General features: G+C 38.9%; 1 protein-coding gene across 11 annotated transcripts in view; it reads left to right on the top strand.

The window, feature by feature from the left end:
* TATDN1 (TatD DNase domain containing 1) overlaps nucleotides 1-23,319 on the top strand; it is a 30,144-nt gene that overhangs the window by 2,961 nt on the left and 3,864 nt on the right. The window contains exons 2-10 of one of the 11 annotated variants that reach the window (XM_045861113.1): nucleotides 2,846-2,911; nucleotides 4,774-4,823; nucleotides 7,854-7,917; nucleotides 9,390-9,533; nucleotides 9,640-9,682; nucleotides 15,915-16,000; nucleotides 16,080-16,120; nucleotides 18,093-18,169; nucleotides 22,598-22,668. In XM_045861113.1, coding sequence (XP_045717069.1) covers nucleotides 2,846-2,911; nucleotides 4,774-4,823; nucleotides 7,854-7,917; nucleotides 9,390-9,533; nucleotides 9,640-9,682; nucleotides 15,915-16,000; nucleotides 16,080-16,120; nucleotides 18,093-18,169; nucleotides 22,598-22,668 — 642 coding nt within the window. Of the gene's footprint in view, nucleotides 1-2,845; nucleotides 2,929-4,773; nucleotides 4,824-7,853; nucleotides 7,992-8,029; nucleotides 8,157-9,389; nucleotides 9,534-9,639; nucleotides 9,683-15,914; nucleotides 16,001-16,079; nucleotides 16,121-18,092; nucleotides 18,170-22,597; nucleotides 22,669-23,319 lie in introns of those variants that run through there. The other 10 variants (XM_045861115.1, XM_045861114.1, XM_045861121.1 and 7 more) reach the window with 10 other exon arrangements.

The raw sequence follows: 23,319 nt of genomic DNA, 5'->3' as shown, positions 1-23,319 counted from the left end.
GGTGTCAAACTCACCTTCACCGGGGGCCACATCAGCCTCGTGGTTGCCTGCAAAGGGCCAGAACAATTTTAGGACTGTGTAAATGTAACTATTCCTTAATTGTTAAGGAGCTGACATTACATTTGGCCCTTTGAAGGCAACCACAAGGCTGATGTGGCCCCCGGTGAAAATGAGTTTGACACCCTGCTCTAGACAGAAAGTCCTCTCCTCTCTTCCCTGGGTTTCCTTTCCCAGTCTTCCTCTTCCCTATTTTATTCCCTTTCCCTATGGAAAGAAAGTAGATACCGATTTCTTGTAATCTGGGCCATTTCCATTACACTGAATTTGTACTCGTGGTATTTGATAGTTTGTGTGTGTTAACAGCTTTTTTTTAAATCACTGAAGATATGCCTATTGATTTTAGAGAAAGGTAAAGGGAGGGAGAGAAACATAGATAGGTTGCCTTTCCCATACATCCCCGGGACCAAGCGTGCAACCTATGTATGTGCCCTGACCGGGAATTGAAGTCATGACTTACCGGTTTACAGGGTGATGCTCCAACCAACTGAGCCAAACCACCAGGGCTGTTAACAGCCCTTTACAGGGTGCCTGTTGTGAACTCAGTTCCCACCCTCCATCACAGATTGCTGTTGCAAGTCTTAGAAGTTTTCTGCGTTGTGCCTTTTTCCTGTTTCAAATGCCTGAAATACTCTCCACCATCTCTTGAATTATCCAAACTCCTGTTCATCTTGCAAGGCCTGTCTTAATGTTGAAGCAGCAGAGCTCACTGAGGGCCAGCTTGGCAGATGCAGAGTGAGAATATACTGAGAAGAAGCTGAAGCTCGGCAAAAACAGTGGAGGGTCTGCTCCCTACCCCCCACCACAAACTTGGAGATTTTCCTAGAGCTAAAAGCTGAAGGGTGTGTATTTCAAATAAAGATGGCCTTTTTATTGCCCGTGGCCATCACACTCTGACTTCGTGTCTTCTCTTCTACTTTACAGCAGGATTTTTCGAGGCCGGCACTTGATAGTGTGGGTTGGATAAACCTTTGTTGTGAGAGGCTATCCTGTCTCTGTCCGCACTGTAGGATATTTAGCAGCATCCATGGCCCCAAGCCTAGATGATGGTAGCACTCCCTGTGTTGTGACAACTAGAAATGAATATACGTTGTGTGTGCATTGCTGAATGTTCGGGGCGGGGAAGTGAAAAGAAGAGAGGGGCTGCGAAGTCACCCTTCATGGGGAACCACTGCTCTCCAGGCTCCGAGTTTCTTCCAGTCTTGTACCCACACGCATCTGCATGCAGAACGCTCTTCCCATTAGTTTTAGCTCCAAGATTACCTCTTCTGTGTGATAAGCTTTTCTCATCACACTGCCAAAACTGTTATTTCCCCCTGTTTGTGCTCCCATGCCATGTGTTGTGTTCTTTAAAATGAAAAGCCAAGGTGAGAGGCAACGAGAGTGCATTTGAGACCAAAAAGAATTGAACTTCTGGGCAGCACTGATAACAGGCAGAAAACCTGAAAGTGTTCCAGTTATGGGGTGAAGGTAAGGAGTACTTGAGAGAAAGGGATGGGGATAGAATGGAAGAAAGGAATTTCCGTTGGTGTTAATGAGCCAGGGAAGGAATTCCTGTTGGGCCAATAAGCGAAGTTATTCTTTAGCTACACGTGGTGGTGCTAATTCTAAAGATGTCAAGATTTCTGCTCTCCCGTTAGCTCTGTAAACGGTTGTTTGGCCCAGCCCAAAGGTTATTTTGTCCAGTTTAAACATTCCGAAGGTTGGAAGAGTAAGATGTGCAAGGCAGCTCCTCCAGGTGGCAGCACTGACTCTGGTTTAAAGGGGATCTGTTTATGTTACTTTCACAAAATCATTATGCTAGGTTCTAGGGATACAGCAATGAAGATTAACATTTTGTGCCTCGTGTTGCTTACAGTCTGCTTATTATATCACAGATTATATTGTGGTTCCCATGTAGACTAGAAATTTCTGGAGGGCACGGGCCAAGTGTTGGGTCTTACTTATTTCTGTGTTCCCTCACCCCTTACCACAGGATTTGGCACAGAGTTGTTCCCTACAAATATTTGATGACTAAAGGAAATTAGTAATTTATTCTTCTTTCTGCATCTGCACTTGCATTACCCTAATCCAGGCTCTCTTCACTGCAGATAAGAGCTCTTGCCTATTTCTAAAGGAGGTGTACTAACTCCAGTTGCTCCCTTCAGATCCTACCCTCCACTCCATTCTGGACTCCAGAAGGAGATGTCCAGGATGCAAATCTTACTCCTCTCCTTTAAAGCCATCAGTGCTTCATGTTGCACCTGGTATTTTAAAGACAGGTGACTGTAACACAGTAGAGTCTGGCCTCTCCTGGTCACTCCTTCCCTACACTTTTCTCCAGCAGCCAGAATGGCCCATAGTTCTCCATAGTCACTGTGCTGTTTCACACCACCGAGGCTTTGCTCCTGCTGCTGCTTCTGTCTGCAGTTTCCCCTCTTCTGCTGGGTGACTCTGACTCAGCTTTTAAGATTCAGCTCTTTCTGGAAGTCTCTTCTGGGCCAGCGACCAGATGAGGTCAGGTGTTCCTCTTCTGTGTCCCACAGTTCCAGTGCCTGCTTTTAATATTTCTTAATTGTCTGTTAATGGGTCTGCCTTCCCAAACCCCAGGTCCCTGACAGCAGGAATTCTCTCTGACTCATCTCTGTATCACGGGTGTCAGGCACAGTGATGGACCAGCTGTAGACACGCAGATTTTGTTTGAGTGAATGAATGTGAGGATGGAAGGTTTCGTAATGAGCTTTTATTTAAGGAAAAATTTTCATATAGAGGCTCTTCGTGATTCATCATTTATTTTTGCTTTCCACAGATATTGGTATCAACTTGACAGATCCTATGTTCAGAGGAATTTATAGGGGGGTTCAAAAGCACCAAGGTAAATGTTGTATTAAGGTAAATATTTTGTCTGTGAAGATGAATTGTCTGCCTTGAGGAGATCTAGAGAAGCATGATCTACTCCTACAATTGAAGTATTAAAGAACTTTTGCATCTTGGATAAAATTGTAAACAAAGTGCAACACCTATGAAGCTACATTGATTAACCTTGATAATGAACACTTATAAAGCACTTATAACAAAGTGTTAATCAAGCCCTTCTCTATAGAAGTTTATAATTTGGAATATAGAACTTTAACCATATGCACAAAAGCCAAACCTTATTTGGTGTTTAATCTTTGCAGCAATTGAACAGTAAGGCACATAATTTAAAGATCATGTACAGTGGAACATCAGTGTAAGGCCTGGTTTTCCTGAAATACGTCTGCTGGGTGTCTAGGTGGAGATGTGACTGAGGGGCGGTGCGCTGCATTCCCCCTTTCCCTGGCTTGCCTCTCCCCCTTTCCAGCCCAGTCCTGCTGTACAGGTGGGAAGAGTAGTCGTACCTCCACGGTTGATGGAAAACTTAGCCAAAAGCAAAATGGTTTCTGTTTATCACATCAAGTTCGTTTTAAAGGCTTATTATGTCAGCGAGGTGACTAAGCAGGAAATGATTATGGCAAGTTTTTGAAAGCAGAATTTCTCCAGCAAACTAGCCTGTGCATATTGCCTCAGAAAATTACTGTATTTGTTACAATGTAAGTGAAAACAGGAAAACTTGGTTTTGTGGTTTTGGATGATAGAGAGTTGCACATAACAACAGCTGAGTCAGAAGTTAACCTTACTGCACTTCTAGGTGATGCTAAGAGAGAGCTCTAAGTATAGGGGATGTTAGATGTCACTAGAAAGAAGAAAGATAAGTGTTAGCTTTCCTCTAACCCTCACCTCAAAACTTACCTTTTCTGCTTCATTTAGACATTTAAATGACATTGTTTATATAGTACAGTTAGAATGCTGAACAAATTATATTCTGCTTTTGTTGCCTTTTAGCACTTAGATTTCATGCTTTGTACTCTATATATGAATGTTTGTATATGTGTGTTTATGAAATAATTTTCATAGTGATCAATATCAGTATTACTCTAATTTATAGTAACTAGCAAGACTGGCTGTCCTACTTAGTATACGTTCAAAGTTGATATTCTTTGTCTCAAATAAATTTTATAGCTACTCTGGAATAGTAACTGAATTCCAATCACATTCACTGTGATGCTTAAATATGAAAATAAGAGATCAGTTTTTATGATGTAACTGTTTAATTGTGCTGTTCATTTATCTCAGGCCTCTCAAAGCTTAGTAATCACTATTGATCTCTCCAAAAAGTTTGTTACTTGGCAATAAATTGTAGGGAAAAAGCAAAAAAAAACCAAAAAAAAACCCACTATCAGAGAAAATAAAAAATTAATCTTCCTCAATGGGAATGGTAATTAAGAAATACAGCATTAACTAAAATTTAAAAATAGGTGTTATGTTTTGGGAGACATTGTGGGTATACTCTGAAAAGCCATAGTAAAAATAATTTTAATGAGTATTTTATTTTTATTTAAAAAAATTTACCAACGTTTGAAATTCAAGGCAAATGACATAAATCGTAAGGAGTGCATTTATCTTTAGTTTGAAACTTCTGAGTTTTGTCGCTTTCCCCCTTTTGACCAACAAAATAAAAATATAGTTAAATGGATAATTTTATCTAGTTTGCCTTATACAGGTGTTTTTTCTTTTTTTTTTAAGGTTATCACTAGTATTATAGGATAAATATTCATCAGATAGTATTGACTTGATTTTGATTTAGTAAATGTGACTATATAGATAAGTGGATATTTACTTACTGGACTTTCTTACTCTGGGGTTCAACTTTTACAGATGACTTACAAGATGTAATACAGAGAGCTGTCCAAATTGGTGTTAAAAAGGTAACATCTAGTTCTTGATACTCTTGAGATTTGTCTAAAAACTAAGTTTTCATTAAAATACTGCAGCATACAAGGGAAAGAACCAGTGTCACACTTGGCTCTTTTTTTTTTTTTTTTTTTTAAATCCTCACCTAAGGACATGTTTCCATTGATTTTTAGAGAGAGAGAAACATCGATGCCAAAGAGACGCATTGACTGGTTGCCTCCTGAATGTACCCCAACTGGGGATTGAACTTGCAGCCTAAGTACATGTCCTGACCAGGAATTGAACTGGTGACCTTTATATATTAGCAAGTTAATGGTATAAAATATATCAAAATATTCTGTTCACAGCAGTTTAAGTGACACAGACCTCATGGGTAGTTAGTTTTTCCATACAATCAGAAATATGATAAATAGCAAAATGTCTTTGAAAATTTTTTTTAACTATCTCAATAACCAGCCTTCTTAAAGAGGCAACTTTAAGTACATTTTATGACATACTGTAACATTTATTAAAAAGGCATATCTGTCACCAAGTCTAGTTTCTTTAGTTTGGGTATACCATTTCAAATAACTGAGGACATTTTTACTTGTTAGTAATTTGGTATCAGGAAAATTCCTACTGCTTTTTTAGAGAGTTCTCACAAATGAATATTCACTCAGTGTCAAATTCTTTAAAAAGGTATTTTTAAAAGTTAGCATTTTAAAAAATAGCAAGCTAGCCAACCCATGTACACAAGAATGAGGTTAAGTTCCATAGTGCGGTATTAGCACACCTGGTGGCTACTGCTTCTAAGTTGAATAGCTTCCGTTTTAAAAAGCGATGCTGCTGCCCTGGCTGGTGTGGCTGGTGGTTGAGTGCTGCCCTGCGAATCAAAGGTTTGCCAGTGCGATTTCCAGTTGGGGCCCATGCCTGACTTGCAGGCCAGGTCCCCAGTAGGGGCATGTGAGAGGCAACTTCACAACTAATAAGATAAAAGTTACAATACTAATTTCTCAGTGCATGGTCCTTTCACTTTATGAAATGCTTTGTACGTTTCTGCTTCTGAATTTTTATGTGGCAGCCATGAATTGTTTAATCTTAACATTTCTGATCACACACACATGGGCTTAGGAACACCAGGACATCACAAACGTGGCTTCCACCCTCAGCTTTATCCTTCATAGCTTTGTAACCTGGGCTGCTTCGTCCCTCTGGACTTCAGTTTTCTCTTCATACACAGAGTGAAAATAGTAACCTAAGTGCACGGTATTTGGTATTGTGTCAGGCACAAAGTAAACAACCTTTCTTATGTTTATGATGGAAGTTGCCATCTTATCATCATCATCACATTATAACCTGGGAGAGCCTATTATGTCCTCTAATCGTGCCCTAACTTTTTTCATCTGTTAGGAGAAGTTATAGATAAAAGGCAGGCTTTATTAGAAACTATTTTATATAATTAAAATACTGAATGTGGGCACCTGGTCTTGCATTAAATAATCAGGTAGAGTTAGAAAAGTTTTGCACAATTTTTGTTAATATCTTACATCCTGTGTTTTACAAGTGGTTGAGGATTTAATTATGGCTCTGCATCCCCTGACTAGATACTCAGTGTCTGCCACATTAGAAGTTTACGTTGCTTTATGAAAATGTCTATTATTTGTACTTCCTCCGATGTTTTATATGTTTACTCTTTAGGTGTGTACCTAGAATGAATTGTCCATTTAAGCTCAGTGCGAGTCTTGAAGTATGCTTTTAAAACTAACACACCTTTGGCCCTGGCAGTGGATTAAGCACGAGACTGTGAACCAAAGGGTCATGGGATCAATTCCCAGTCAGGGCACGTGCCTTGGTCGTGGGCCAGGTCCTCTGTAGGAGTCATGCAAAAGGCAGCCACACATTGATGTTTCTCTCTCTCTCTCTCTTTCTGTTTCCCCTCCTTCTAAAAATAACTAGTTAAAATCTTAAAAAAATAAAAGTAATATACTTTTGTACTTAAATGCCTTCTTTAGAAGAATGTCACTTAAGCAGCACTTCCTCAGGGGTCACCACCAACACACAGCTCTTCAGTTGCATTTTCCTTTTAACAAGTTAACAAAGATGGCGCTCTAAATGCCTCTGATGGCTGTTTCTGTAGACGTGTGCTTCTTTGCCAAGAGCCATAAATTTCCCTACAAAGAATTCATCAGCACATATTAACCCAGTGTCTCTTAAACTTTTGGTCTCACAACCCCTTCATGTTTTCTATTATGATTGAGGATTCCAAAGAGCTTTTGTTTATGTGGGTTTATGTGTTGCTATGTACTGTATAAGAAATTAAGACAAAATTTTTTAATATGTATCAATTTGTTTAAAAATAATACTATTATGTAACAAAGCATATTTTTATGAAAAATATATTTTCAAAACCAAAAAAATTTAGCGACACGAGTGGAATTGTTTTGCGGTTTTTTACGTCTCTTTAATGCCTGGCTTAATAGGAGACCACTGAATTGCACATCTGTTTCTGCAGTGTGACATCATATTACATACTGTGTAGCCTCTGGAATACCTCCTTGCTCACTTGAGACAGAATGAGAGGGGAAAAGGCAAAGAGCATCTTAGTATTATTACAAAAGTGGTTCAATCTCATATACACCATGGGGGTTCTGGGATGATACTTGGGAGAACTACTGAATTAATCAACACTGTGGAATCACTGAGTTAGATGGACAGAATTCTAAACTCAGAGGTCTTTAGTTAGTTATTCAGTCTTTTGCAACGTTTCACAACTTGATCTCTGCCCTCAATGGGCTCATGCTCTGATAGGAAAGAAAGATACGTGAATACATTTCAATAGGTAGGAGTTACGCATTCTGTGTGTTGTGTGTCTGCGCACGTATTGGAGAGGTAGACAGGGACCACTCTCCATAGGAGGTGATCTTTCAGCAGAATTTGGAAGGATGTGTAGGGGTGGGACAGTCTAAGAGACAAGAGCGTTCTGGAAAAAAGCTGCAGCAGGAAGGCATGTTTGTGGACTGTTGCTGGTACCTGGTTAAAGTGGGCTTAATTTATTTCTGTTTCAGTTTATGATTACAGGTGGAAATCTACAAGACAGTAAAGATGCACTGCATTTGGCACAAACAAATGGTATCCTCATATTACTTTTACCAAAAACAAATAATTAAGTTATTTTGAAGAAGTCTTTCTGAGAACTGCTTCAGGTACAATGCAATGAGTCATGATGGTAGAGACAGCAGGAAAATAGACTGATTCCAATGGGACATGAGTAGGATGAAAACAATTCAGAGTGCCCACGGCATAGCAGAGCTTGAAAAAACCTGTTCATCGTACTTAAGACTTCAGTTAGTGAGAATTCAGGTCACCAGGTATATAATTTAACCTCAGATATTTCTGATGTAGAATTTTTGTGTGTATGTTGTAATGTGTTTAAGATACGAGTTGCTTTCTATTTGCTCTTTTTTTAACTTAAGCTGAGAGAAGTTATTTATTACGCAGACCAAACACTGTCCCAGCAATGCAAGTAATGATATAACACATAATCTCTCATATGCTTACTTTATGTTCATACATTATGCATTTATTTAAAACATTTGAACTTTTGGAACTAATTCCAAAGGAATCCTAACTATATAAAATGCCTCCTTTATCTGGCATTCATTTTCTTATTAACTTTTTTTGGGGGGTGGAGGCATGCTTCATTTGCTGGACACTGAAAAATTAGACATTCTATTTTTCCCCCCCAAAATACTGGCCTTGTTTATGGAAGTCTTCTCTTCGGGATCCACTGATACTTTTTTCTGGTGATTCAAGTCATAAGAGGAATCACCTTCCCAGAGCTTTCAGAGGTATAAGAGTGTTTGTCTTCCATACTTGCTACCCCCCAGACAGGTAGTGTCCGGGGGCTCTCATATCTCCCCGATGGCAGCCCTCTTCCACTCCTCTCCGCGCACCTGTGTCTTCACTGCCTTCAGTGCTCCGCCTCCCTTTACACGTCAACCTCTGCGTCGGAGCCCGAGGTGGCGCCACACCTTCCCTGGGTTCGGACGCAAGTGGGGCCTTAAACCACTCACCACCGCCCTTTTTGACTTCACATTTGTGTTCCATACAGTTAAAACTATCAAACAGTATGGCCTCCAACTAAGGGAGCTTTACTTTCCATCAGAAAAATGAGTTCCCCCTTCTATCTCTTTAAGTCATCCTTTTTAAGGGGAAGGAATATATATTTTAACTGTTAAATACATGAAATAACACAGCCACCTGCAGAGTGACTATGAAAGATAAAATTAGCTATTGACATTTAATTGTACAAGAAATTGTTTCATTTTCCTTTCTAGAAGACTCAGTAAATACCAAGCTTTGGCAAGAATTGCATAAATTCTTTTTACCAATATGTTAAGGCAGATTTTTCATCTTCATGTCCTACTTTGTTAAAGTATTCCAAAAATTCTTACATGATTAACCTAATGCAGTCTGGCAGTTTGAATAGTTTATGGCTATTGTTGAAAATTAACCATTTGAAATTAATATTCTCTTATGCATATTAAATATACATATGAACAATATTTTGAAAATAATCCTCAGACATTATTTTGTGCTAGATATGTTTTTCAGTACAGTTGGATGTCATCCTACAAGATGTGATGACTTTGAAAAGAATAACCCTGATCTTTACTTCATGGAATTGCTAAATCTTGCTGAAAACAACAAAGGGAAGGTTGTAGCAATAGGGGAGTGTGGTCTTGGTAAGTGCCAATCTAGCTCAGTTAGAGTGACTTTGAAAATAATTGATTTGCTCTGTGTAAGTCCTGAGTAATTATTGGTTCCTTTTTCTTCTTTTGTCTTTTGAAGATTTTGACCGACTACAGTTTTGTCCCAAAGATACCCAGCTCAAGTAAGGAAATTTGTTGACTTTAGAAATTATTATAAAGTCTTAAAAGAGTGTTTTTTTAATTACTTTTATCAAATATGAAGTTAGATTAAGCATCGAGATATTATGTTTTTCCCATTGTGTATCAAAAGTTAAGTGAAACAAATTCCATGCATGTAATTCCTAAAAGATGGAAGGATAGTTCCCTGATTAAATAACCATCTAATTAGATTTTAATGGTAGAAATAAGGGGTGCACTGTCTATAGTAGAGACTTTTTGTTGCTTTTTATTGCCTTAATAAATGCATTCCTACATGAACCATTCCAGTGAAGTGAATCAGATTCATTTGGGAGGGATATAATGTAAGAGGAAAGGGTATCAGAGAGAGACAGGATCAACCACCAAAGCTAGAAAAACTTCCTTTACTCATGCTGGGCATTGGATATGTCTCTCTGGGCAGGAGAACCCTTTCACAAGAGCCATGTTGAGGGTGGCAGCTCTTGGAAAACAACAAAACTTACAAGCCTGAGGGACTTCCTATATCCTATTGCCTGTCGCTTTTATTTGGAGCTCCTGTCATGGGTAGCGGTATAAGCTGAGAAGAAAAATTTGGCCATAGGCTTAATTGAAGACCTGTGCATTTTGTTGAATTTTGGAAACAATGTCTTCATTATCAAGACGATAAAACATTAGAATGGGCTTCTAAAGGAGGTTAATTTATTATTCAACCATTCAGCAAATATTTATAGAGTAACATGCCAGAAACTACTAGGAACTCAGTAGACAAAAATATCAATAAGGTATATCTGTCCCTAGAGCAACTTAAGGATAAACAGCCCTCTATCTGCTTAGTTGCTTAGATATGAACGAGGAGTCTGGATCAAAATCTTTCTTAAGATACCATCTAGCTCTATCATAATATATTTTGAAAGATTTTTATTTATTTTAAGAGAAAGGAGAAGGGAGGGAGGGAGAAAAACATTGAGGTGTGAGAGAAACGTGAGTTGGTTGCTTCTTGCATGCACCCCAGCCGGGACCTGGCCCGCCACCCAGCCCTGTGTCCTAACCAGAGCTGACTACGCCCAACCGGGCTGCACGGGTCAAGGCATCCATCATATTACTTAATAATTAACCATTTTTCACATGGTCCTTAACCCAGCAGCTGTAAGGGATTTTTAAAATAACACATGCCAGAAGTGTACTTTTTCCTCCTTCCTTCCTTGCCCCACCGCAAACAGCCCCATATGCCAGCACAGTCGAAAACGCCTGCAGGAGAAACAGACTGACTGGTGAGTCTGTCACAGCCTACACTTTAAGCGCCAAAATTGCTGGAGCATGAAGGTCCATGGCCAAGTGACACAGGGTGGGTTAGGAATGTTCTGAGAAGTCTTTCCTTCCATCCTCTCGTTTTTGTAGCGCTGTCCAAGCTGTTTAGTTAGTGACGTAATAGCTGCTGTGTTTTGCAAGGCTCACGTGACTGGTGACAGGATCACTAAATCCCTTTATCTCGATTGTCACAGACCAGCTCACTTAACCTTAAAAGTTCACACTCACCTTTAAATAGAAAAAGCAGTTGTCTGTAGCAGTTTCTCAGGTTAAGCCCACAGATCATAATTCCTCCACTTTCGGGTCTGTTCGCGGCCCAGATCAGCCAAGGGAGGAAAAGACTGGTGTGACAGTCACGGGCAGTGGCCGAGTTCCCCGAGAATTCTTGCCCATGTGGCTTTTCATCCATGAGTTAAAGCTGATTCCAAAATGCAACGCAAATAACTTTAAACTCAGTTTTTTTGTACTAAATGAAAACATTAATAGGGTCAGTTCTATTTTACTGCTCTGAGGGTACTTATTCATCTTAAAATCAGAACTTAAAAGAATATGTATAGCAAGCTATACTTATGCTTTAACAAACACACCAATTGTCCAGATGTTAATCTGTAATAGACAGGTCCAACTCCGTTCAGTAAGTGGTTGTCAGGTGCCTCTGTCACAGTACAAGGAAGACGAGACTTAGAACCACTGTGGATTGTGGATGACTGTGGAAGGAAAGCCGTACCGACTCGAAGACGTTCTTCAGCAGCTCTGGCAGGGATAAGCCAGACACCTGACTGGACCGTGTGCTAAGTGGAATCAGTCGAACTCTGTTTTCTTACTTGAGCAACTATTTCGTTGACACTGCTTATGTACGTCGGAGGAGGAGCCCACTTCAGTTACACAGCTTTTGTACTGAAAGAACTCAGTTTTTGTAGTGCCTGTTCCACGTTTAACTTAAAGTAACTTTATAGCACTAAATGGCCTAGCAGAAGGCTTCACTCCAGACTTGTAAGGACATTTTCAGTTTTTTTGAATAATGTCTTCGCTGCTTCTGGCCCTAAGAACACCACTGAACAACAACACAACCACGTGGGAACATATTTTTGGAAGCAAAACTTTAGTTTTATACAACATATGCTATGGAGAGCAAAGCAAATTTAAGGCTACTTGTTTTTCCTGTGTTTTGGGCAATAATAGAATGCACTGCGCTGAAGATTCTTGACCTTATGTGATTTTTCTAAGTATTTTTGTTAATACATTGGAATAAAATCTGATATGATCGTGGTCATTAAATGGATTTGTTTGGAAAGTTACACATGAATTTTTTTTATAAGAGGACGTGAATGATCAAATAGGCTGGAAAGTTGCGATCAGGAAGGCGTGTGGATGGCAGGGGAAGGACTGAGTGCAGGAGTCGGAGAAGGCTTTCCCGGAGGTGGCAGGGCCTGAGTGAGGCCTCTTTCGGGGTGGGTGGGTTTAAAGAGAAGCTGCAGTAGAAATTTCGGAAAGATGGGGAGTTCAGTTTGAGATTTTTTGTAAAAGTTATAAAACATCAAGTGACTTAGTAAAAAATGACACACAGTAATAAGCACATTTGGATTGTTGTTCAGGAAACAATTACGCATGATTCTGTCCTGGCTCCCTCCCTCCCCTGGGCCCACCCTGACAGCACGCAGCCCTCTTCTGGGTGCACAGGGCACTTCGTGTTTCCGCATTCCTGCAGGGTACCTAGGTGTTCGCTACCTTCCCCCTCCGTTACCTCTCCCCCTCCGACAGTGAGCTAGTGTGTCTGATTCTTGAAGGGCACGGACCGAGTCCGAGTGCTCAGGTGATGGTTCCCGTAAGGCCCTTTTAGCACGTGGTAGGTACTCAGACACCTGTTGATTTTTTAATAAGGAGGGAAGTAACTTTGATTACTGTACCGCAGCATGGGTTAAAAGTGTGTAATTCACCTTTTTCTGTTGGGTCTATTTTTGGAAGAATTTACATTTTAGTCTCTGCTTTTATGCCATTTGAAACAACCCGTGTAAGATTTGTCTTTTTTTTTTTTTTTTTTGGTAAAAATGTCATCTGGAAAAAGATACATGTAAAATGAAAAATAGAAAATAATTAATAGATTAGGAGGCAGGACAAAAAAACTTATGTGCAGTAGATGTAGTGTCTGAAAAATAATGATAGGTAAGTGCAGCAGCATGTTAAAATTAAAAGACCTTTGCAATCAACAGAGCTTCAGGTTTGAATCATAACTGCCGTCTTGTGGCTGTATATATCCCTTTATAAATCTCAGCTTCCTGAAATGGCAGTAATACCTCCTTCCTACCTTTTCATTTGGTAGTGGAGCATGTAGTGCTGTGACTGGCATAGAGTAAGTGCTCAATAAATTGTGGCTAGTATATAATTTTTAGAAATACTGACATCCTAAAGGAAAATACTGGTTACAGTTTCTGTTTGGGGTTTTGAAAAATGTTTTTTAAAAAGCAAAAAGCAAAGCATGCAAACCAGGAAAAGGCCTGAGTTAGTTACAGGAAGGTTATCCTTTAAGCATACCCAGTATTTTCAGTTTCTCTGCCCTGTGCTACACTCCTTACCTTGTTGCAAGGTCGTGCTGTGTTCACTTGAGTGGGAGGAATTTGCTTTTGGGGCATATTTCTTGGGGTTTTAAAATGTTAATACTGGGCAGGTTTTTGTTTTCTTTTTAAATTAAAAATTCAAAGTAATCTTTAGGGGACCTCAGATATGAGAGCCTGAGGCCCTCTTTGCCATCAGCCAGTGTATAGAGCACTGGTTAAGGTATACTAGTGTAATGCATTGGGTCTTTTGGATTTATCTCATTTCTATTTGTAAAAGTTGCTACTCTGAGCCTGGACATTTTAAGCCCTTGTCCTTCCTTAGTTATTGTTGAGTCTAAAATGTACGAAGCCGTAACATAATCAGAATCAAATTACAGCTTCACTAAAATAAGCAAATCTAATTTAGGAATGATTTTCATTTATGAACTAAAAAAAAAATCATGAGTAACTAAAAGCAGAGAAGTCCCATAATAGGTGCCAGTTCTGCCCTTTAACTTATATTGTTATTTCTAGTTAAACATAGTGGGGTTTTTTTTTCCTTTGAAGACACTAGTCATTTGATTTTAAGTACCACTTGTCCTCAATTTGTATCATTAGGAATAATTTTTTAACACATGTCTTCCATATGATACCTATCTAGCTTGAGCGCATGGACCTTTCTTTTCTAAAACTAGACAAGGGTCTGTAGACACGTTGCTTGGGCATCTGTTATTTTCATTAACTGTACTTCTGCCTGCTCTGTTATAGGAAGGCTAGTTTCCAAGCTACTGGTTAGAATCTGCAAATCTCCAGCTTGGTCATGTGGTTTAGTACATGGGCTTGTGCCTGAAAGAAGTGTCTAGTTTGGAGGGGGGACACAAAAAGCGGAGAGTACTCTCCCAGCTGAATGCACCCCTGGGCACTGGAGCCCACTTAATTGCCGATATTTGGATTAGAGGTTATGGAAGTAGTGACTATGGTAATGAATTAGATCTCTCCCCCTGGTTTTCGCTTGTATCTTCTACACTGAAATTTTAGTACTTGAAAAATAGTTTTGCTTATTCTAACCCAGCAGAATTTGAAAGGCTGTCTTAAAAACCTAAACATTAGGTAATAAAGACATAGACCACTGATTTTAGGAAGACTGTCTTTAAGAAGTATTATTTCTGTTTTTAATTTTGCAACTTAGCATATTCAAGGATTCTGAGGGGTACTCCTTGAAAATAGTTATTCTGCACTTTAGGAGACAAGGTATAGGAAAATATTGCCTAAGAGATTTAAGTTAAACACAAATTATTCCCCAGCATCAAGGGGCCTAGAGAGACACCTTAGTAAGACACCTACTGTCTGTAACTCCTGGCTTCACTTAAAGCTACCTGACCGTTAAGGAGAACAAGAACAAGAGGGAGCACTGTGATAAAATAAAAAACAAAACAACAAAAGCTGCCCCCACCACCACCCGATTGTGTCCTGTAGATGTTATCATTATACTCTAGGAAGAGGCTCTTTGAAACGCCACAACTTCGGTAGTTTCAGCTGGGACTTGGGATTGGAGCTCCGAGATCTGGTTCCGGGTTTGCCACAGTGTTGGTGTGTTGTGACCTTGGACAAGGTCCTACCCACCTCTGCCACCGGCTCCTGTGCTGTACTAGGGTTGTTCTGAGGATCAAATGAGATAATGGTTTCTGGTGCTTAAAAAGACCTTTTCATAAAAGTGTTCTGAAATATTCAGGGCTACTGTGTGATTTTCATTTTGCTGAAAAACGGAGTATTTCAGTTTTTACGCTCTGTAACAGGTCCTTGTGTTTAGTTTGTACAAAATCCTGCTTTTTGTTCAGTGGCAGTAATTTCTTAGACAACAGAACATAGAAAACAGTACAAAATTCTGCCTAGCTTCTCACGAATGAGTTGACCCCTGCAGGTGGTGCGCAGCCCGCTCTCAGAGCCAGGGGCCAACTGTGTATCTTCCACCACAGACACACTGTGCAGGGGAGGAATCCCGCAGGTCATGGGAGGGTGCCTGTGTCACTTGCTGAGGTTTGGTTGGAAAGCCAGTTAAAAGGAATTATTTGGGGGACTGTCCCCTATACCTCTAAACTTGAACTTTATAGCTCTTAACTTCTGTCAGTCAGTAGTAAAGTGCTACCCGAATTACCTATTCGTTATAATCATTCCTGAAAATAATTTTGTAATCTCAGAAAACGAAGTATCCCTTTCCAGAAGATATGTGTTGTAAAAGCCTTTGGCCAAGCCTGAAGTATTTTACATGTCTGAATTTGCTACTTCTGTCCTATAATTTCTAGGGAAATCCTCTTAACTAAAAAAGATCATTTGACAGTTATTTTTCTTGTGCTAAAACAAAATTTCTAACAAGAAAATCTTATGTATTATGCAGATATTTTGAAAAACAATTTGAATTGTCAGAACAGACAAAATTACCAATGTTTCTTCACTGTCGAAACTCACACGCTGAATTTTTAGGTGAGTTAAAGCTGAAATATTTAGAATTCGTTTTGCAGAAATCCAGCTATTTGCTAAAAGTTCTGTTTTTAATTCACAGATATAATGAAGAGAAATAGAGATCGGTGTGTAGGTGGAGTAGTAAGTATAAGAGGTGTTTAATAGATGCTGCACAAAATCTTCTTGGTTATTAAGGTTGGCCTCTAAAGTAATTCAGATGTCAGCAATAAAAGTATTAAGACCCTTCTCTCATTATATTGAAGGACATGTAAATTTAGTTACTTTGTTCAGAGCACAACAATGAGTATAGAATTCTGTTCACAAGAAACCCCTGAATGTACATTTTATTATATGACAGTGTGGTAATTTTTCTCTGCCTCTTCTATCAGCCATTCTTAAATTTGGGCAAAATAAAACTAGTTTTAATACTACTTGAAAATAATTTGACCCTCATTTCATGTTTGCCTTCCTAATTTCTCAACTGTATTCACTGACTACTGCCACTCTTAGAGACTCATTCTCTCTTTTGTAACTTGCTTCTGTTGCAAACACTTCTCCTGTATGGACACTTCAGTCATTAATCTTGGGGCATTTCCCTTAAATATTATGCCCACCACTGAACTCCAGTATCCATCCATATCAGTGATTTTTAATCATTTTGGGGTCATGGACTCCTTTGAGAATCTGCCTCAGAAAAATGCTGAAATATATAAATTTTCATACAAAATTCCAGGAGAGACTCACTGGTCTCCAGCAAAAAAACCTGTAATCCAAGTATATAAAATACATATCTGTACTTTGCCAATTAAGGAAAGAGGAAGTAGCCCTGTGCCCTAATTATATACCCACATTGCATTGCTTTGACAGTGTCATATTTATTCTCAAGTTTTTAGCCTCATTTCATACGTACTAGTGATGTGCATGCTTTTTGAATTTCTGGGGTGGTAAACATTCCTGTGCGCACTTCTAGCTGTAGTTTACTGACATGCTCACTGCCCTTTAGAAACAGCGCGGGGGGATTGGGAAAGGCTTGCATGAACGCTCTTGGTGTTGCTGGTGGCACCTGCAACCTTCAGGCTCTACCTCTCAGCCCATTTGCTTTATTTCTAAATAAGAATTTACTTGGATGATTCCCTAATAGTTATTGGATAATTCTCCAATAGTTAAAAAATTAGATAGTTAATATCTAATAGATAAAAATAGTTAAAAACAGCAACAACAAATCCAACTTCAATGTTTGACTTTTATTAAAGGGACTGCCAAATAAAGAATTAATAACTAATTTTCTGAAATGGTTTATGAGGAGTCACATTTAAAATTATTTCGCTGTTATTGGAGAATGTGTTTTCTAGTCAGCTGGAAATGCTGAGGATAAAAACAAACCTTTTGGCCAGTTGTGCAAGAGTTTTATTTGTTGAAAAACATGTTACCTTAGTGTATTCAGACTCCAGGCTCAGTATTAATGTGCTATATCACTGGTTAGCTAGTGTTGTTATTGTTGCCTACTGGTTTTGATCACGTAAGTACATCCAAACTATGAAAACTAAGCCTTAACCCCTACATCTTTGAAAGACAAAAACACCATCTCAATTTTTTTTTCTTTTGGCCTACTGAGCTGGTATTATTGACTAGATAACAATTTACATTGTTTTTAGCAAGGTTGTGAGAAACTGTCTTAAAATTTGCCTCTTAAAAGTCATTTCTAGTAAGCAGTATCCTATAGCAGAAAAACTGAACATTTAAAAATATTTTTAAAGTAGTTTTATAGCATTTCTAACTTTTTTTATGCTTCGGCCTAAGAATGCGGCTCCCTAGGGCAGGCCGCCTTCCTGGTGACGTGACTGTGATGTGTGCATGCAGTAATGCTGGTGGAGAAGTGTCCACACAGCCACAAAGACAGGGATTGTAGGCGGCCCACTCATCCTTGCCTCATGTCATTGGAGACGATGGCAGGTTGTGATTGTGAACACTGATTTGAAAAATTATAGGGGCACCACATATGAAATCTGTGGTCCCAAACCCCTAGTGCACCTATATTCTTGCTAAGAAAAGCTTATAAATTGTATTTAGAATTTTAAAGGAAGAGTCATAAATTATACCTGTATGTCTTTAGGTGCATTCATTTGATGGTACCAAGGAGGCAGCAGCTGCTTTGATGGACTTGGATCTCTATATAGGATTTAATGGTTGGTAGGTGCCTGTTTTCTGTTTTTTTTTAACTTTTATATTAAACAGATTACTTAACTTGTCTTATAGTGAATTGTTGATAATGATAATAAAATTTATTAAAGTTATTTTGCATTGACCTTGGCCTGAGAATTTCAGTAATTATGTAAGAAATGCAATAGTACTGTTACGTGTTTAAGCTCGAACATTTAAAACTACTACCGTGTGTCCCAGCAGTGGAACATAATTTTGTGTTGAGCTCAATAGCTAGCCTTCCCTAGCACTACAGTTTGTTTTCAGGGTGTTCTGTCCCAGACATACCTGTTCACAGCATCGTGTGTGTGTGTGTGTGTGTGTGTGTGTGTGCACACACGCATATGCCTGTATATACAAGCACGTGATGTGTAATCGTGGGGAAAAGGTCATACTATGACATCATCATCTTTATCTCTGTAGGCCAAGTAACTGAGGCTTAGAGGAGCTAAGAAACAGCTATAAAGTACAGTAACTCCCAAGTGTGAAGACCTATGTCGCCTGGCTCCTCACTCAGTGACCTTTCTGCTGTTACACCAAACAAAAACCTCACGTACCCAATGCAGGTTCATTTTCTTCCAAATTTGGTGAGCCTGCACCAGTGTCTTTTTTACAGGATGTCAGTGTGGCTCATTAAGTAAATTGCAAAATAGTATAAGATTGCTTTCCCTCATTAGTGTTTCATTTCCTTAAAATTATTTTTCTGATAGCAATTTTTACTAAAATTTTAGGAAACAGAATCATGAAATTACCTGTTACAGAGTTTAGACTTACTTAAATGTTCTGGGTATACTTCCCATATTTTAAGTTATTTGACTAATTTGTCAATATGCAAAGGCATATATGCATATTAATATGCATATGGAATATATGAATAAGTTCAGTAGTACTAAGAGGCTTTAAACAGTCTCTAGCATGTCTTCTGCTCCTAAGTCAGCTTTTCCAGAGGCAACCACATTGCTGTTTATCACCTTATTTCTAAATATGCATCGCAGTTACTCATTCTCTTTATGTTCTCATGAAGGTATATGAGCCTTTAAGTTCACATCCCATACTGTTCCCCCACCTGCATTGTCGTCCATAGTCCTCTCAATGTAGTCATTTCAGAATTTTGTGGTTATATGCATATTTGGTGTTTTATTATTGATGATTGAACCATGTGGTGTATGTACCACTTTTTGACTCTCCTGTAGTAAGTTTCCTCATACTTTTATTTTATTTGAGTGTCTTCAAGACTTTAAGCCTTCTCACACTTTCCAACAACTCTGTAAAATGCCTTTCTCTTTTTTGCCACGTGAGGAAACCTACCTAGATAATCCAGTAGTTCCATTCCTTCTAGACCCTTCCATCTTTCTGCTTGCTTGGACTGGTATCTTTTCTGTGATAGAACTATTTTTCTGTCCCGTGTATTCATTTTGTTTTGATGGAACACATGTTTGAAAAGGAACATATGCTCTTCTTCCCTCTTGAAAGTGTGCTTGGATAGTGGATTAAAAAACAACTTCCATCTGATATTTTTCTGCAGCATCTTCTCATCGCTTTAAATTATGGTTCTTGAAAGTTATTTTCTGTATACCAAAAAATGCTCTGAGTTCCTTTTTCTGCTCTCTCTCACAACGCAGGCTTTCTTTAAATGTTGGGCAGTTCCCTGTATATTGTAAAAGTTAAAAAGGAAAAAAAAACTGTTAGAGATAGCCCATCAACTGGCAGGCCAGTCACGTGGCCACCTTACGTTCTCACCAGGGATCCCTCAGTGTCAGCTTGTTGAGATCTTCCGCCAGGTGGGTTCAGCTCCTCCAGAGAGGATGCTCCGATGCCTGGGGAAGTGTGGGGTGGAGACTCACAAACGTGCCTGTGTGCTGAAGCAGGGTGGGGTTGCAGAGGCTCTCACTGTGCGCAGTCTCCATGTCCACTTCCATGTCTCAGCCTGCACTCTTCTGTGCTTGTTCCCCAGTCCAGTCTCTGATTGAGATTTTCCAGACTGTCTCCTTCTCTCCCTCTCCTACCTCCTCTCCCTCCCTTCTCCCTCACCCACGGGTGGGGACAAAAGTAATGGTCTCTTCACCAATTCACTAATCTAGGAGTCCCATCTTCTCTTTACCCCGACTCTTCAAACAATCCCCCTCTTCAGTCCCCTGCCTCATCCCAGCCTCTTCCTAGTTTTTCCAATTCTTAGAACTTTCTTGGGTGAATTGGTTTACTTGTTTCAGTATCTCTTTCTGCAGGCACATAGCACTTAAGTTGCTTAGCAGGTAAATACAGGTTATTTACCATTTCTCCATCCACTTTCTGATTTATGTATTTTAATTAGGGGGTTAGCAAGTATCTCCTAGTTTCATCAAAAATGGTGTTTCTTTTTTTTTCTTGTTATTTTGGATAGCTTTCTGGAGGAGGAGGGGTAGAAGGCTTTTTATTCTACCCTGCTGAACCATAAGTCTGCTTCAGCTGTTTCCAACCTGTCTTGAGTTTATAAAGGCTTAGCTTTTCTTCCCCGGCATTAACATAGTATTAATGGATTAGTCCTTTGTCTAATCAAAGTCAATATTTGTTCTTGTTTTGAAATTTAATTTATTATAGTCTTAATTTGAGTCTCTGCTATGTTAATTTATACTGTCTGTCACAAAGTCTGTGGTTTCTAATTAAATTATAACTTTTCCCTTCCTAAGAAAAAGGGCAAATTTAAAGGTGAGTATAGAAGCATAGTTGTTCTTTAAATGGGAAACCTTTTAAATGAGTACACTAGCTTCGATTAAAAATATTTCTTCTGATACTGTTTATTTTGGTATTTAGATCAGTTTTTACAAATTGCCAGGATTATAAAATCAAATTAACATGAGACTAATAACAGGAAAAAATCTTCAAACTTATGATGTAGGTATATATGGGAGCTCCAAAGAGCAGGATGAGACCAGAGGCAGTTGAGGCCTCTGTTGTCCTCTTCAGCTAAGGACAAGGAGGGGTTGTGGTTTGCGGTTTCAAAGCGGAGGAAGGCAATTCAAAGGGAAATGAAAAGCAAAGGTTTGGTTCACAAATGTTGGGCCATCTTAACAATGGGGACACTGTGAGGATACCGATCCAATGGGCCTTGTGCTCAGGTTCTTCTCTATCACAGTTCAGACGGTAGTTGTGATGATCCGTCCCTCACTGGAGCAGATCCTCCACCTCCATTCTCTTAGGCAGTTAGGGGGAAGGTCAGAAGTTTTTCCTGTTTTTCTTAAAAGTAACGACCTTAAAATAATATCCCAAAAGGCATATTTGGGGAGGGGGGGCAAACCTTGCTTCCCCTCAATATGGAGCATGTCCATATGTTTTAGAAAATATATTGACAAAAAAATACATTAAATGGACTGAAAATAAGAATTTTTTTTTCTAGAGAACACTAAGACTGGTACTTATGGCAGACTACACAAACATTTCACTCCTACTCTTCTAAAATCCAACTAAAATAAAATTACAGATACTCAGAAAGGAAAACCTAAAAAAAAAAAAGAGTCAGTTTTGCTAATAGAGAAATGTTCTATAGACTTCTGGAACAAGAAGTTGAAACTGGACAAGACAGTTGAAACTGGAAGAGAAAGCTAAGACTGTTCCACTCTGAGTTATGTAAATTACTCAGAGGAAGTGAATTCTTTTAAAAAAGTTAAGTTTTAGACTCAGAGAAAGTTATTGCATCCACTAAAGGCAAGATCTGGTTGGAATAGATCTTAATTGGATTCTGGAAGGATAACAACAGGGAGAAAGTTCTGAGATGTCTGTCCTAAAGTAAATGACAGCAGGCAGAGGGTAGAAGAGACAGGAAGAGGTTAACAACTGCAGGGTCAGCTAACAAGAATGCTCACATTCCTGTATGTTGTCTGGTGGAATCTTGGATTAACTGCCTGATGGCTATTTCCACGATTATCTAAAAAGAGAGACTAGCCAGGCACCATAGAACCCCAGGAGCCTCTGCTTGAACTTTCCAATCTGTTGCCCACAGCCTGTCCCTGGACCAGAGATTTTTTTTTCCTGGCAGACTCAGAGCCTATCCCAGAGCTGGCTCTGCTTCACCTCCTCCCACCCCTTATCTATACAAAGAACATTCTTCCAAAACAACTTACATGCCCCTCCCAACTTGACGTGTGAAAATGCTCAACTGCTCCTAGACAGCTAAGTTGCCTTTCCCCACTCTTGGACTTCATACCCCAGGACCTGGTCTTTTTCTTGCTAGCAAGGGCCTAACAGCCTTTTGTTTAAAAAGACTTTCAGCCTTGGTGAAACTTTTTGTTTAACAATAATGGTATACTGCCTCTGTAGCCAACTAAAGTTTATTTTGGGATTTTGAGATAGTTTTGTGATCTGTCTCAGACAAATTTATAGTATGGAAAGTTATTCTTCATTAAATGTACCTTTTAATTTTATACATTAATATCTTTTTTTAAGCTCACTGAAAACTGAGGCTAATTTGGAAGTTTTGAAGTCAATACCTAGTGAAAAATTAATGATTGAGACTGGTAAGTTAGTTTTTAGAACTTTCTCATATTAAAATATGCCAAAAAAGAGCTAAAGAAAATTGAACAAATGTTTTAAAGTGGCACACTCAGCCTCAACAGTTACCCTCTTTAGAAAACCTTTCGGTATTGTTATCAGCTGATGGGAAAATACTTATGCAAGTGTAATGTTTACAGTTTGACAAAGCCTAAGCACTTAAAAGATGTCAGTAACTAAGGTTGTATTTATGAATATTTTATCAAACAAGGAGTCTTACTAAGCATTTTACCTAAGGGTTTCAAAAACTGTTCGGGATTTTATTTTTTACACAATGTCATCTTTGCAATGGCCTAATTTTACAATACTCTTAAAGTGCAGAAATTTAAATCAAATTGGTTCAGTCTAAGAATTTTTGATAATAATATTGCCTTTTAAAATAAAACAAAGTTAGAAGCTAAAATTTTTATCTGTACCATGGAACTCAAGGGTCTCTTTATACACATGGACTTAAGGCTGAGCCATTCTGAAGAAATCAGGTTTATTTCCTTGGGGAGTAAGGAAAACTAAATGAGCTCATTAGAAGTACAGTGTTTATAGAATGTGTGAGCTATTATAATTCTTAATTAAGGAAATATGTTAGTGAATAATCGCAGTATTCAAAGCCACCGTTTCAT

This window comes from Phyllostomus hastatus, unplaced genomic scaffold (genome assembly GCF_019186645.2).
Source record: "Phyllostomus hastatus isolate PE091 unplaced genomic scaffold, TTU_PhHast_1.1 phas_scaffold_21, whole genome shotgun sequence".
Lineage (NCBI taxonomy): Eukaryota > Metazoa > Chordata > Mammalia > Chiroptera > Phyllostomidae > Phyllostomus > Phyllostomus hastatus.
Note: the sequence above shows the minus strand (reverse complement) of the source record. Positions and strands in the feature narration are given on the sequence as shown.